At 37.3% G+C, this 14080-nt stretch overlaps 1 protein-coding gene across 1 annotated transcript in view; it reads right to left on the bottom strand.

The window, feature by feature from the left end:
* LOC149201585 (uncharacterized) overlaps positions 1-8146 on the bottom strand; it is a 113376-nt gene extending 105230 nt beyond the window's left edge. The window contains exons 1-3 of the mRNA XM_089401314.1: positions 8069-8146; positions 2635-2871; positions 1160-1563 (exon numbers count right to left, since the gene is read on the bottom strand). Coding sequence (XP_089257440.1) covers positions 1160-1563; positions 2635-2871; positions 8069-8146 — 719 coding nt within the window. The remainder of the gene's footprint in view (positions 1-1159; positions 1564-2634; positions 2872-8068) is intronic.
* Between the last annotated feature and the right edge of the window lie 5934 nt (positions 8147-14080).

The raw sequence follows: 14080 nt of genomic DNA, 5'->3' as shown, positions 1-14080 counted from the left end.
TCATCATGAATATTGTTAGTTCATTGTTGTAAAGTGTTAGTGTGTTAAAATATACAAACAGCACATTCCACAACAACCTTTTGTCACATCCACATTTTAAAAAATGCCTTGGAACGTGATTGGAATCTCCCATATTGCCTTTTTCATTACGCAGAAAATCCTTCGATCAAGTCTTGTGTAATGTGCAAGACTAATCTTTGTGGGGAAGTCACCGTTGTACACTATGATCCTTTAGAGCCTTTCAGGATTTTAGACTCTCTTTCAAAATGTTGGTATTTATATCGGGGCCTACCTTCTAAAGAGTGGTTGTTACCGACGGAGTCACAGATGAGGCTTTATTTAATGAGCAAGGAATATTTTCCCTCGTACTCCAACTTTAGAGTACAAGACACTAAAAAAATTATGCAGCTGAAAGTGATCCATCTTCAAGATATTTTTCCTGTCAGTTACGAACAAAATGTTTAAAACCTCAGTTCTGCGAAGAACTCTGTTAAGCTGGAATGTAAGAGTTTGCCTTGTATTTGACAAGAGCTTGAGAAAAACTTCGCAGAGGAAATCGTTCAACAGGAGGGTTTCCTTTTTCCTTTTTCAGTTATATCTGTGATCATGAGTTTCCATTAACCCACAAGTTTCTTCGGATCAAGGTTTGATCCGTGAGTATTGAAAACTGTTTTCAGCACAAATTCACCTTAACATAAGCAGGTTTCAGTCTTTTAACATACATCTCATAAGTCCTGACTAATGAGACAACCGACTAGGCTAAACTGCTGAAACCTATGTGATTCCATTCTAACTAACTTGAATGCATGCTGAGACGAATTGATTCAAGGTAAAATATTTGCAAAAACAATAGTTCCCAGAAGAAAAGGTTTCAAACATGTTGAAGAAAATAAATATGAAGAGATCGAAAAAACATAACTAATTCATATTGAAATGCCTGTCTGCTTAAAGTATTTCTTGCAAAGAAAAACCGAAGATGATTCGTCCTTTTAACTAAAAAGGAAAAATTCCTCCATTTGCTCATACAATGCAAATGTACCTATACTGTTTGTTGAGAAATTGCTGCCATCCATGCTCTAAATGCCTTTAAAGAAGATAATCTTGGGGAGAAAATAAACAATAGCAGGGATATATGCCTTCAAGATTAAAATTGACGAACAGGAAGATTGCACCGAGAGTCTTATTCTTTCTGGTGAAACACATCAGAGTGAATCTATTCCATTCACTCAAGTCGACTGGAGGAGGCCATGCCCTTGGTTCGATTCTCACAACAGAGGAATCCACTTTAGGGCATGGCGTAAAATTCCTCTTGCTCACATCCATAAGGAGATTGGTACTGGCCAGAAGATCCACATTGACAGCCAGGCGATTGAAAAGGGAATCACCAGGCTTTGCCACGAGGCGGTGGCCAAATTCCTTCTTAAGCATGAGGGTGGCACTTCGAAACTTGGGCATGGTGGACAAAAGCTTGAAGATGAGCGGAGATGATATCTGGTAAGGTATATTGGCTACACATAGGTCAAAAGTTGGCAAGTCTGTTCGTCGTATGTCCCCTCGCACCAACTGTCCATAACAGAAAAGAAAAAGGAGATAGTCATATTAGAGAAGAGCAACTTTGATTTATCGTAATCCCAAAAATTAATAAGGTATCACCAAAGACAGCAATCACAAGGAACAAAAAAGGAATTGCAAGAGACAATTACGAAGACATCACAAGGGAACCTGCAAAGCACATAGCTTAGGCTAACCTTGCAGTAAACAAAATCTCTTTCCAGTGCATTTTCCTTGTAAATCTGGCAGAAATTTTGCCAGAATCTTGGAATTACAGGTTTGAATTGCATAAATTTAATACTGAGGTGCCCAATTGGACATAAGGGGGTAGGGAATCCATCTGCAACATCAAATTTGCAAAAAGAAGAAGTGTTTTATTGCCAAAATTGGCATTTTTCATTGCCAGACAGAAAGTGCAGTACGTTACAAGATTATGGCTTCCCAAAGCACACAGGTACTTCTAAGCATCATTAGATTGGAGAAAGGTAGTAACTGAAGAAAAGAAGGCTGCTATCACATAAGCATGAGGACTTCACCCCATAGCCAGTTTTCATCGCATAGGCATGAGAAATTCACCCTAAACCCAGTTTTCAGATTGGCAAAGATTTGAAAAAGTTTTAATGTATGTGGTATTTCACAAATAAACCTTCTTCAGTATTGTTGTCAATGTAGGATTTTTTTTTGGTTGATGTTTCCAGTGTACAAATGCAGCAAGCGCACCCTTCTCCATTATGGGATTATCACGATGAACTAAAGTCAGGTCATGCAGAAAGCATGCCCATTTCCATTATGTGAATATCACAACGAACTATAGCAGGCTGACAACAGATATTCGAAAACATATGTCTCAGTGATTGTGGCAGAAGACCTACACCTTGCCCCATCCACATGGAGCTGGAGCCTGAGCCGCTGCTTACACAGGTGCATAGAAGCAACAACTCATGAAGGGAAAACATGTCTCTGAGGATTTGAAACTTGGGGTGGGCATGAAGAGTCACAATCCATGTGGAATTGACATATTGTTAATGAGGTAAATAAGGTGAATGAATGTAAAAAGAAGATGCAAAGGAAATTGGAACTCACCTCCAATCTCTGAGCCATTTCGGTCCCCTTTATGCGTTTGTGAACTACTTCGATCATCCGGGGATCGATCTCGACTGCGATGACTCTGTGGGCGGCCTGCAGCAACTCTAGGGTTAGATTTCCAGTACCCGGGCCGATTTCCAGGACGGTATCGCTTTCTCTCATGTCCGCTTTCTCAATGATGGATTTGAGAACACCGGGATTTGTGAGAATGTGGGATTTGTGAGAATGTGCTGCCTGCTCAGTACAACCTTGGTATCAATCAACTCCACCCACAGACAGTACAAGAAAAGCCCGCCAACAGGGTTAGTGGGACGCATGTAGCACTAGAGCCCGGTTCAGCTGCCCTGATGAAACTATTCGATCTGCCAAATGAAACGCCCAAACCGTTTGGGCAACCCTTTTGAATCAACGATCAACTGCTGAAATTGTTGCAATCGTCTAACATATAATCGTGTGGCTTACACGATGACAGGTAAGCAGAGAGGGGAGTTGATTTCAGAGGGAAACGCCTTACGACGTAATAAGAACTCGCATCATATGCACAATTAGAAAAAACAACTCAAAAGGAAACTGTTGTTTTTCAAATGGGAGTTTCTAAAATGGGACTTAAGTTTTAACATGAAAAGAAATTTACAAATTCAACATTCCTAAAATTCTAATTTTTCTAAAATTCTAATTTCAGGAAAAATGAAATTTAAAAAAAAATTGACAATTTGAGAGCACTTCTTAAAAATTTTTAAGATATTATTCCATTTTTTTTTTAAATGACAAAAATCAATTTTTAAATTTTTTTTGACTGGTAAAATTTTCTTCTTACTTCTCTGACTTCCCAGATGTGTTCAATTTTGATCCCTGATCGGCGATAGATGCTAAAAGGGCTTATTAAAACAGTTTCTATTAATAGAAAATCTTAAAATACGTTGTTTTTAACTTTTCCTAAAATATCTCTGGGTTTTCCGTACACAAACAAAAGCAGACAGACAAAAGCGGATATCAAATTCCGGTGAAAGCGGAAATTAAATTCCGGTAATATCTCTGTGAAAGTTAAATTCCGGTGATTTCAAATTTGGTGGAGAAATGGTTGTTCGAATGGAATGCCACTTCCTCTGCAACGTCAGAAAAGCAAAAAGCATAACCGTTTGAAAAGAAGAGGATATAAGACATTCTCAGAGCCAACATACTCTGAATTTCATCTTCTTCTCTGCTCTGCTCCGCGTCTTCTGGTTTCTTGTGTTTTTGGGTTGATATGTGTTTGCTGTTCCGCGTCTTCTGGTTTCTTGTGTTTTTGGGTTGATATGTGTTTGCTCCATTGCATGGCCATGCATTTTATTTTTTACAGTCCATTTTCTTTATTGTTTTTTTAGTTTTGTTTGGATTGCAATGGTTGCTTTTGGATTTTTTTTTACCTTTTTCATAATTTTACAGTGTGCTAGCAATGTTTGCCCGATTTCACTTTGTTGCGGGAGGCAGAGCAGAGATAGATAGGTGAAAATGAAACCAGTGATATTTGGATTTCTATTAGGCTACCCATTGAAGTGGATGGGCAGGTATGCCTTTGTTTAATCAGCAGTACATATTCAGATTATTTTGGAAGTGGCCTCTTAGATAATGGCTACGCATAGAGGCTCAGTAATTGTTTTATGGTTCGTTTGCTTTTATTATCTATCTCTGGCAATTCTTGCTCAATGATTCCTATTTTGTCACTGATATCTAAATCTATCTATTTCATTCTGTGCTAGGTGGTGTTTCTTTTCTCAAACTTTCCAAGGCAGGGTTTATATGGTCTGCAGTGAAATTGGGGAAATGAGATGACAAGCCGGAAGATGAAAAATAAGTACGTACATTCTTCGGTTGACCCTGGAATCACGTAGCGCACGTTCTGTTATAGTCTCCCTATATACAAATTATGTCATTCTGGGATTCTCATAGTCTTTGCATTTACATTTTCTGTCATATTCTCTTCTCTGTTTGTCTACATTCTCTCAATCTATGCAGGTACACATTATGATTATGTCACTCCACTTTAGGTAAATGCTGCTAACCATGCTCTTAATTTACTCATTGAGAGTTTTATATTAAAATTTAACTTTGATGATTATGTAGCTGTGAGCTGTATTAACATTACATTTTATTTGTTCCTTACATCACGGTTAATATTCACATTTTGCCTCCGTGTTTGTCTTTACCTAGGCGAGTTTTTAAGGAGTTAACCACTCGAGGGGAGGAGTAGGTATGTTTTAGCCTGGTAGAAAATAGCATGCGTATAGTCTTTAAGAATTATCTCATGGTCCTATTCGCAGGAGAGGTGAACCCTCTTTATTTATTCATTGATATACTTATTTTTAAATTTCAAAATGAAATTGCGTGCAAGGAAATCTCAAGGGTGTAAATCTCATTTGATTAAGGGTTTTGGTGTTGTCCATTATTTGGACTATGATCTGCTCTACAACAGGTAAAGAGGGTTTGCCATTGGGAGGAAGGTGAGACCAGAGGCGTCCGTTCTTTAATAAAAGCCCGACGTATGGATTATCTATAATTTATCGCTAATTAGAATGGCCGCATTTACATATAATTAGAAAAATGTTTGCACTATGCAGTATTGAATGTTTGTTATATCTCTCATTGACGAGGAATACGAACAGTCTTCTCTTTTGTATTTTGTGTGAGGTTGGCTTACGTTCAGACTGCGCGAGAAAGGTACATATTCTGTATTTACTGTGTAGGTAGGAACAATCTGGTAGGTACGACCCTCTTGTGGGGTAAACTGTTCACGTGATTAGTCCGAAGTTGATACTAAAACCTTGTCCATAAAATCTGTTCTCTCAAAACTAGAATCAGAATTGTCTCCTACTAATCTTTGCTTTCTTCATATTTCATTGATGGTAAAGAACTAGATTAATTAAACCCATCATAACTCAAATAAATAGATGAATCTAGGATTAGAGTAATCCTTCTCACATTAGAGATAAGAAGGATACTATGCATGGAGATATGGACTACACTTCAACAAGAAGGATACTATGCATGGAGATATGCTCTGCAACAGGTAAAGAGGGTTTGCCAGTGGGAGGAAGATGAGAGCAGAGGCGTCCGTTCTTTAGTTTTCTTTTTAAGGTAAAAGCGCAAGGTATGGATTATCTATCAATTATCTCTAATTAGAATGGCCGCATTTACATATAATTAGAAAAGTGTTTGCACTTTGCAAGTTTGCAATATTGAATGCTTTTTATATCTCTCATTGACGAGGAATACTACCAGTCTTCTCTTTTGTATTTTGTGTGAGGTTGGCTTACGTTCAGACTGCGCGAGAAAGGTACACATTCTGTAATACTCTGTGTAGGTAGGAACAATCTGGTAGGTACGATCCTCTTGTGGGGTAAACTGTTCACGTGCTTAGTCCGAAGTTGATACTAAAACCTTGTCCATAAAATCTGTTCTCTCAAAACTAGAATCAGAATTGTCTCCTACTAATCTTTGCTTTCTTCATATTTCATTGATGGTAAAGAACTAGATTAATTAACCCATCATAATTCAAAGAAATAGATGAATCTAGAATGAGAGTAATCCATATATGTCATTTGGGGTTTGGCCTTTCCTCCCATGCAACGAGATTTTTTTCCATGTTCTGATATATTACTTAGCTGATCTAAATAAAATGGCAATAGAAGATTAGAGAAGGCAATTTGCAATCGATTGATCTTGTTATCGATGACTTAATAACTCTAGTGAACGAGATAAGAAGGATACTCTGCATGGAGATTATGGACTGCACTTTCTTCCGTAGCTGTTGTGGGTGGATAGGGCTCTGGGAATCGCCCGTGCTGGGGAGCACTTGCAGAAAGGTTTTCTTTTATTGAATAGTTGCTTGTTCTTAAATTGCACAACATTGTTGAAGGAAGATGGGGTTACGCCGAGTTCCTTAACCTACCCACGTTCTTAGGACGGTTCGAACTGAAGGATCAAAATGCGGGCAAGCTAGGCGTCGTGTAAAGTTAAAGTTAGTCTCCTCTACTCGTCTCCCTGCTGCCTGATTGAACCATCCCCTAAATTTTTGTAAAACAATTATCAATTTGTCATTTCTGCTTGTAGATTTTCATGACTGATCCCGTGGGTGTATTGAAGTCCTTGTTTCTGTATGCATATTAAATGCACCAGATACTTGTGTGGTATGAAAGTGGTGGAGCCCTCATACAGTGGATTGAAGGTTTTCTTTGGAAACATGTTTGTTGGGTATTGAATACCACCATAATCATTGTTAGGATGTCTTTCGAATTATGATTAAGAATGGTAATCATAATCAGGGAAGATGCCTGATTATGATGGTGATGGTGTACAGTTTTATTTTGGTTTTAGGGTTCTATTTTGTTGATAAATTCGAGATGGGATTGCAAAATTTAACAATGAAGTTTAGTAGATTATTAGTCAAAAGTATTAAAGTATTAAGTGAGTGGTTAATAATTAGTCAAAAAGTATTAAAGTACTTTTCTATGATGGTGATGGTGTAGACTTTTATTTTGGTTTTAGGATTTTATTTCATTCATAAATTCGAGATGGGATTGCAAAATTTAACAATGAAGTTTAGTAGATTATTAGTCAGAAGTATTAAAGTATTAGGTGAGGTGGGTTGATAATTAGTCAAAAAGTAAAGTCCCTTTTCTAAAACACTTTACATAGACAAAAGCAGACAGACAGTCAAAGCGGATATCAAATTCCGGTAAAAGCGAAATTTACCGGTAATATTTTTGTGAAAGTTAAATTCCGGCGATTTCAAATTTTGTGGAGAAATGGTTGTTCGGATGGAATGCCCACTACCTCTGCAACGTCGTAAAAGCAAAAAGCAGGAAGAGGATATAAGACATTCTAAGAGCCAACATACTCTCAATTTCATCTTTTTCTTTGCTCTGCTCCGCGTCTTCTGGTTTCTTGTTTTTTATATGTTTGCTCCATTGCATGGCCATGCATCTTATTTTTTACAGTCAATTTTTTTTTATTGATTTATTAGTTTTGTTTGGATTGGAATGGTTGTTTTTGGATTTTTTTTTTCTTTATCATAATGTTATTGAGCTTTTAGTTTTGTTTGAATTATAATGGTTGCTTTTGGATTTTTTTTATTTTTTTCTTCATAATTTTACAGTGAGCTTGCAATGTTTATCCGAATTTATTTTATTGCGGGACGCAGAGTAGAAATAGATAAGTAAAGATGAAACCAGTGATGTTGGATTTCTATTAGGCTACCCATTGAAGTGGAGTGGCCGGTTCGATAATTGGTACGCATAGGGCCTCAGTAATTGTTTAGTAATTCTTGCTCAATGATTCTTATTTTGTCGTTGGCATCTATTTCAATCTATGCTAGGTGGTGTTTTTTTCCTCAAACTTTCCAAGGCAGGGTTTATATGGCCTGCAGTGCAATTGGGGAGATGAGATGACAAACCTGAAGTTGAAAAATAATTAGGTACGTGCTTCGGTTGGCCCTGGAATCAGGTAGAGCACGTTCTGTTATAGTCTCCATATATACAAATTACGTCATTCTGGGATTCTCATAGTCTTTGCATTTTCAAATTCCGTCATATTCTTTTCTCTGTTTGTGTCTATCTATATAAGTACACAGCTTTAGACTCGAAAGAATACAAGTATATGGAAATCCAAAAGACATTATTGTGGGGGTAAAAAGCCACATAAATTTCAATCTTCCTATATTAACTAATTGCATAAAGCTAATCAAAATTAAAAAATTGGGTAAGTACCTTTCAATTTTACTCTATCTATCGGGAACAAAACTTTGGACTGCTGACCTATTATCCAAATAAGGCATCCACAGGAATTTGGTAAGTTATTTTTCACAGCGTTTGAACAAGAAGCTATGGTTAATGCGAGCAGCATTAACTACTTTCAGGGGACAATTTATGCATCAGGTAAAATATTTTGATTTCGATAGATTTGGATGTGTTTGCCTCGGCGATTTTAATTTGTTACAAGATGATAGATTTGGATTTTTAGGAATCTAACCACTCGAGTGGAGAAGCAGGTATTCTTTAGTCTGCATATAGCCTTAAGAATGATCTCATTGTCCTATTTCATGGTCCCTATTCATAGAGAGGTTCAACCCTTTTTTTAATTGAATTATTTATTTTTAAATTTCAGAATGAAATTGTAGGCAAGGATATCTTAATGGTGTAAATCTCATTTGCCTTTAATTCTTTTGACAATTGCTTGCTTATTGGTTTTAGCTTGGTCCATGATTTGCAATGTGCTCTGATTTGGTTTGCCATTGAGTAAAAAGATGAAGCCTTCTTTTTTGAGTATAAGTTATTTATTATTAGAATGGCGGTTTTTTAAGATAAGAATATTTATCATTTATTTTTAATTAAAATCGCAGTGGAAGAACTAGTGTGCATTTTTTAATTATGAGGCTGTGGAATCTGAAAAATATTTTATTTTGAAATGTAATGCTTTCAGAAATATCAGGGACAATCATAACAATATGGTAACATCTGTTTTTGACATTGTCAATATGGTAACATCTGTTTTTGACATTGTCTTGTCTTTTCAGTAAGAGGACTATTAGAAAATTAAGTCATATCATCATTAATTTAAACAATAAAAAAAATTAAATTTTACTCCTCTAGACTATATCTTTTATATCTAATCTAGTAAATGTTAAAATTTCTTCTTTCATTCAAATAATTAGAATTAGAAAAACGGCTGCACTCTGCAGCATTGAATATTTTTTATATCTCTCCAATTTCTTTAAAAATGCCGGCGAAGAAGGAAGACTCGGAGGGGACCACTGACGAGGAATACGAACAGTGTTCTCTTTTGTGGTTGGCGTACGTTCAGTAAATGGTGGTTCGTTCAAGACTTTGCCTGAATGGAACACATTCTGTCCGGCTGGTTGGCAGGTACGATGCTCATTTGACGTTAAACTGCTCATGTACTTAGTACGAAGTTGATAGTAAAACATTTTCCGCCAAAACTAGAATCAGAACTGTCTCCCACTAATGCTTGCTTTATTTATATTTCATTTCATTGATGGTAAAGAATGGCGATTGTTTGCCCCATTTCACTTTGTTGCGGGAGGCAACGCAGAGATAGATAGGTGAAAATGAAAACAGTGATTTTCGGATTTTTATTAGGCCACCCATTGAAGTGGATGGACTTTTCGGATTTTTATTAGGCCACCCATTGAAGTGGATGGACAGGTATTCCGTTGTTTAATCAGCAGTACATATTCAGATTATTTTCGAAGTGGCCTCTTAGATAATGGCTAGGCATAGAGCCTCGGTGATTGTTTTATGGTTCGTTTGCTTTTATTATCTGTCTCTGGCAATTCTTGCTCAATGATTCTTATTTTGTCATTGATATCTAAATCTATCTATTTCATTCTGTGCTAGGTGGCGTTTCTTTTCTCAAACTCTCAAGGCAGGGTGTATATGGTCTGCAGTGAAATTGGGGAAATGCGATGACAAGCCGACTTTCCAAGGCAAGGCGTATATGGTCTGCAGTGAAATTAGGGAAATGAGATGACAAGTGGGAAGATGAAAAATAACCCTGTTTGTCTACATTCTCTCAATTTATGCAGGTATAACCCTGTTTGTCTACATTCTCTCAATTTATGCAGGTATCCATTCTACTAACCATGCTTTTAATTTACTCATTGAGAGTTTTATATCAAAATTTAACTTTAATATCGGGATGATTATGTAGCTGTGAGAAGTATTAACATTACATTTTATTTGTTCCTTACATCTAGGTTAATATTAGTTTTTTTTTTGCTCCGCGTTTGTCTTTGCCTAGGCTATTTTAATTTGGTGCAGGATGCCAGAATGTACAACGGTAGATAGATTTGGATTTCTACGAAGCTAACCGCTCGAGGGGAGGAGTAGGTATGCTTTAGCCTGGTAATAATCGCCTGCATATAGCCTTAAGAATTATTTCATGGTCCTATTCACAATAGAGATTCAATCCTCTTTGTTTATTGATTTATTTATTTTTAAAATTTAAAATGAAATTGCGTGCAAGGAAATCTTAAGGGTGTAAATCTCATTTTCCTTCAATTCCTTTGACAGTTGCTTGCTTATTGGTTTTGGCGTTGTCCATGATTTCCAATGTGCTCTGCTCTGCAACAGGTAAAGAGGGTTTGCCTCGGTTCCTTAGTTTTCTTATTAAGATAAAAGCCCCTGGTATGGATTACCTACCATTGATCTCTAATTAGAATTTCCGCATTTACATATAATTAGAAAATTGTTTGCACATTCTCTAATATTCTGTGTAAAAGGTACTATGTGTAAAAGTGTTTGCGCGTGAAAGGTACACATTCTGTAATACTCTGTGTAGGTAGGAACAATCTGGTAGGTATGATCCTCTTGCGAGGTAAATTGTTCATGTGCTTAGTCAGAAGTTGATATTAAAACCTTGTTCATAAAATCTGTTTTGTGCTTTAAAGGTAAGTTTATTTGGGCGAAGTTTAGGAGATTGCAGTTCAAATGTCATTGAGTACAGTGTTTTGCTGTGGTGACGGCTTAAGGAGTAGATTATGAGTGATTATGAGTCTCGGCTATATCCGACTTGCAGGTGGTTGGATGTACTCTTGATGTTATAGAGGCAGCTAAGAGGATCTATCCTGAATCTCTCATAGAATAGGCCCGACAGTTCCGGATTTACCATATGTCAAAAAAATAATCTATTCTCTCAAAACTAGAATCAAAAGTGTATCCTACTAATGCTGGCTTTCTTTATATTTCAAAACTAGATTCAAAAGTGTATCCTACTAATGCTGGCTTTCTTTATATTTCATTGATGATAAAGAACTAGATTAATTAACCCATCATAACTCAAATAAATAGATGAATCTAGGATTAACCCATCATAATTCAAATAAATAGATGAATCTAGGATTAGAGTAATCCTTCTCACATTAGAGATAAGAAGGATACTATGCATGGAGATATGGACTACACTTTCTTCCGTAGCTGTTGTGCGTGGATATGGCTCTCGGAATCGCCCGTGCTGGGGAGCACTTGCAGAAAGGTTTTCTTTATGGAAAAGCTTCTTCAATTGCACAACATTGTTGAAGGAAGATGGGATTCTGCCTAGTTCCTTAACCTACCCACGTTTTGAGGAGGGTCCGAACTGAAGGATCAAAATGCGGGCAATCTAGGAGTCGTGTAAAATTAAAGTGTCTGTTCTGCCCGCTGCCTGAGTCAACCTTTCCCTAAATTTTTGTAAAGCAAATATCAGTTTGTCATTTGGGACCTTCCCGTAATTTTTTGTAAAACAAATATCAGTTTGTCATTTCGGCTTGTAGATTTTTATTGAAATAAAATAACTTATCTCTAGACTGATCCGGTGGGTGTATTAAAGTCCTTGTTTCTATGCATAGACTGATACTATGCATTCATATTAAATGCACCAGACACTTTGTTTGGTATGAGAGTGATTGAAGGTTTCTTTGGAAACATGTTGATTGGGTATTGAATACCATCATAATCATTGTTGGGATGTCTTTCGAATTATGACTAAGAATGGTGATCATAATCCCGCAAGATGATTATGATGGTTATGGTTTACGGGTTTTGTTTTGGGGATAAATTTAAATTGCCACTGAAGTTTCAGTAAGTATGGATGATATGTGGATGAAAAATTTAACAATGAAGTTTAGTTGGTTATTAATGAAAAGTATTAGGTAAAATGGGTTAATAATTAAGTAAAAATTATTAAGTATTGGAAGTGTAAATAAATTCTCACAAATTCTATAGTGAAATGGTGCGTTGATTATATTCAAAAGATCATGGGATAAAAACGCGTATCACTTTTATGATGTTAAGAGAATTAAAAATAAAAATAAATTTTTTTAAAAATTATTTAATTAATACTTAAATTAGATATAAATTTCAAAATATTCATTATATTATCGATACAATCCTTTAATTTAACAAAATTATTAAAATCGTGACACAATTTTAAATATTTTTTAAACATATAAGTAAAATTTTAAAAATAACCCCGGATGCGGGTGAATAGCTGGCTCAGAGGCACGAATCTGGCGTGGAGGGTGGGCGCGTGGCCATCCACAAGCGCCAAATGTTAAGGTTGCAGGTGAGCGACATTGTTTCGTGCAAACCCATTAATGGCAACGTTAATGTTGCTCTCTTCGAAGTTAGTTTTATTTGCAATGGCGCTTGGGTTATTCTTCCATCAGGTCTCTCCTTTGCGCGCTCCCAGACTCAGCAAGGTTGCAGCTCCCTGCTGCACCTCAACCGCTAACTCCAACCTCCGCCTTCCGTCAGCTCTGATTCAAGGCATTGATAAAGTTCAACGTGCTCAGTTTCCTCTTTACACGGTGTGCTTGTTCCTCAAGCGCTTACCTGTCATTCCCTCTGTGCTCGCCGGTCCCGCTCGTCGCAGAATGCCAAGGGAACGACCCAGAATGGGATGCAGACGGGGCAGTTATCACGGTCGTGGCTCCCGCCAGTCATCTTCTACCACCTCGGAACCTTCCTCGGACGCTTCGGAGTTCTGCTGCAACAGATACCCGGCTACCAGAAGCGGCAGGGGCAGAGGAAGGGGGCAAGCAACAGCTGAAGTTTGCTCGCATCATTCTCATACGCACACTGCCCGTTTTCGCATTCCTTGCTCTCTGGGAAATTCATCTTTTATTGTTTCAGTCTCTGTCGAAATGTGTGAGGCAGCGGTAAGTTCGAGGGAAGTTAATCATGAGGCTCCCCTGCAGCAGAGGATGGTTAACCAGCACGTTACCCAGTGCCAAGACTCAGGTGGTTTGCACACTATGAAGACAAATGCAGATGCCGGCCCCAGCGCACCCGCGGGAGGTGACCCTTCAAGTTCTGCGGCCCATCCTTCTGATTCCAAAGACTCGGATTATTTTGGGTGCAGAATTGTTGAAGAAAAACCATCAACCTCGGAAGATGAATGAACTTGTCTGCGCTTACGGTCTTTTTTTTGGTCAGTTGGCAAAGAAAGATGCTTGTAAGTTCACTAATTCTGGTCTCCGTCATTTCTACCTGTCGGTCTCTACTATGAGGCAATGTTTTTCTCATATGCTGGTGTCTGTTAACATCTATGCTTATGGTGGAACATGTCCAAGTAGTAATTGCGCGCAAGTCAGTCTTGGTCACTGTATGGGCCAGTTTCTAGTCGCTGTTTGGATCAATTTTGGTATGGTCATTGTCAAGATTTGGAATCCTATGTTCTTCGATACAACACATCCTGATGCAAGTCATTATGTAGGTTCTCTGTTTGGCATGTCGAGTTTTTTGTAAGAATTCCAACTCGATGGCTAGAACTTTCGTGGCCTCGGCCTCTCTGTAATATCATTCTGTATCAATATAGGAGTAGACCAATTGAAAAAAAAAATTTAAAAATAAGAAATCTTTTATCTTTTAAAATCTCTATATTCAATCTTAGTGAACATGATTCTCAATAC

Source organism: Pinus tabuliformis, chromosome 2_1 (assembly GCF_031772625.1).
Source record: "Pinus tabuliformis cultivar Carrire ecotype Pingquan chromosome 2_1, CPIR1, whole genome shotgun sequence".
NCBI classification, from domain to species: Eukaryota; Viridiplantae; Streptophyta; class Pinopsida; order Pinales; family Pinaceae; genus Pinus; species Pinus tabuliformis.
This window is presented reverse-complemented; position numbering and strand designations above follow the sequence as displayed.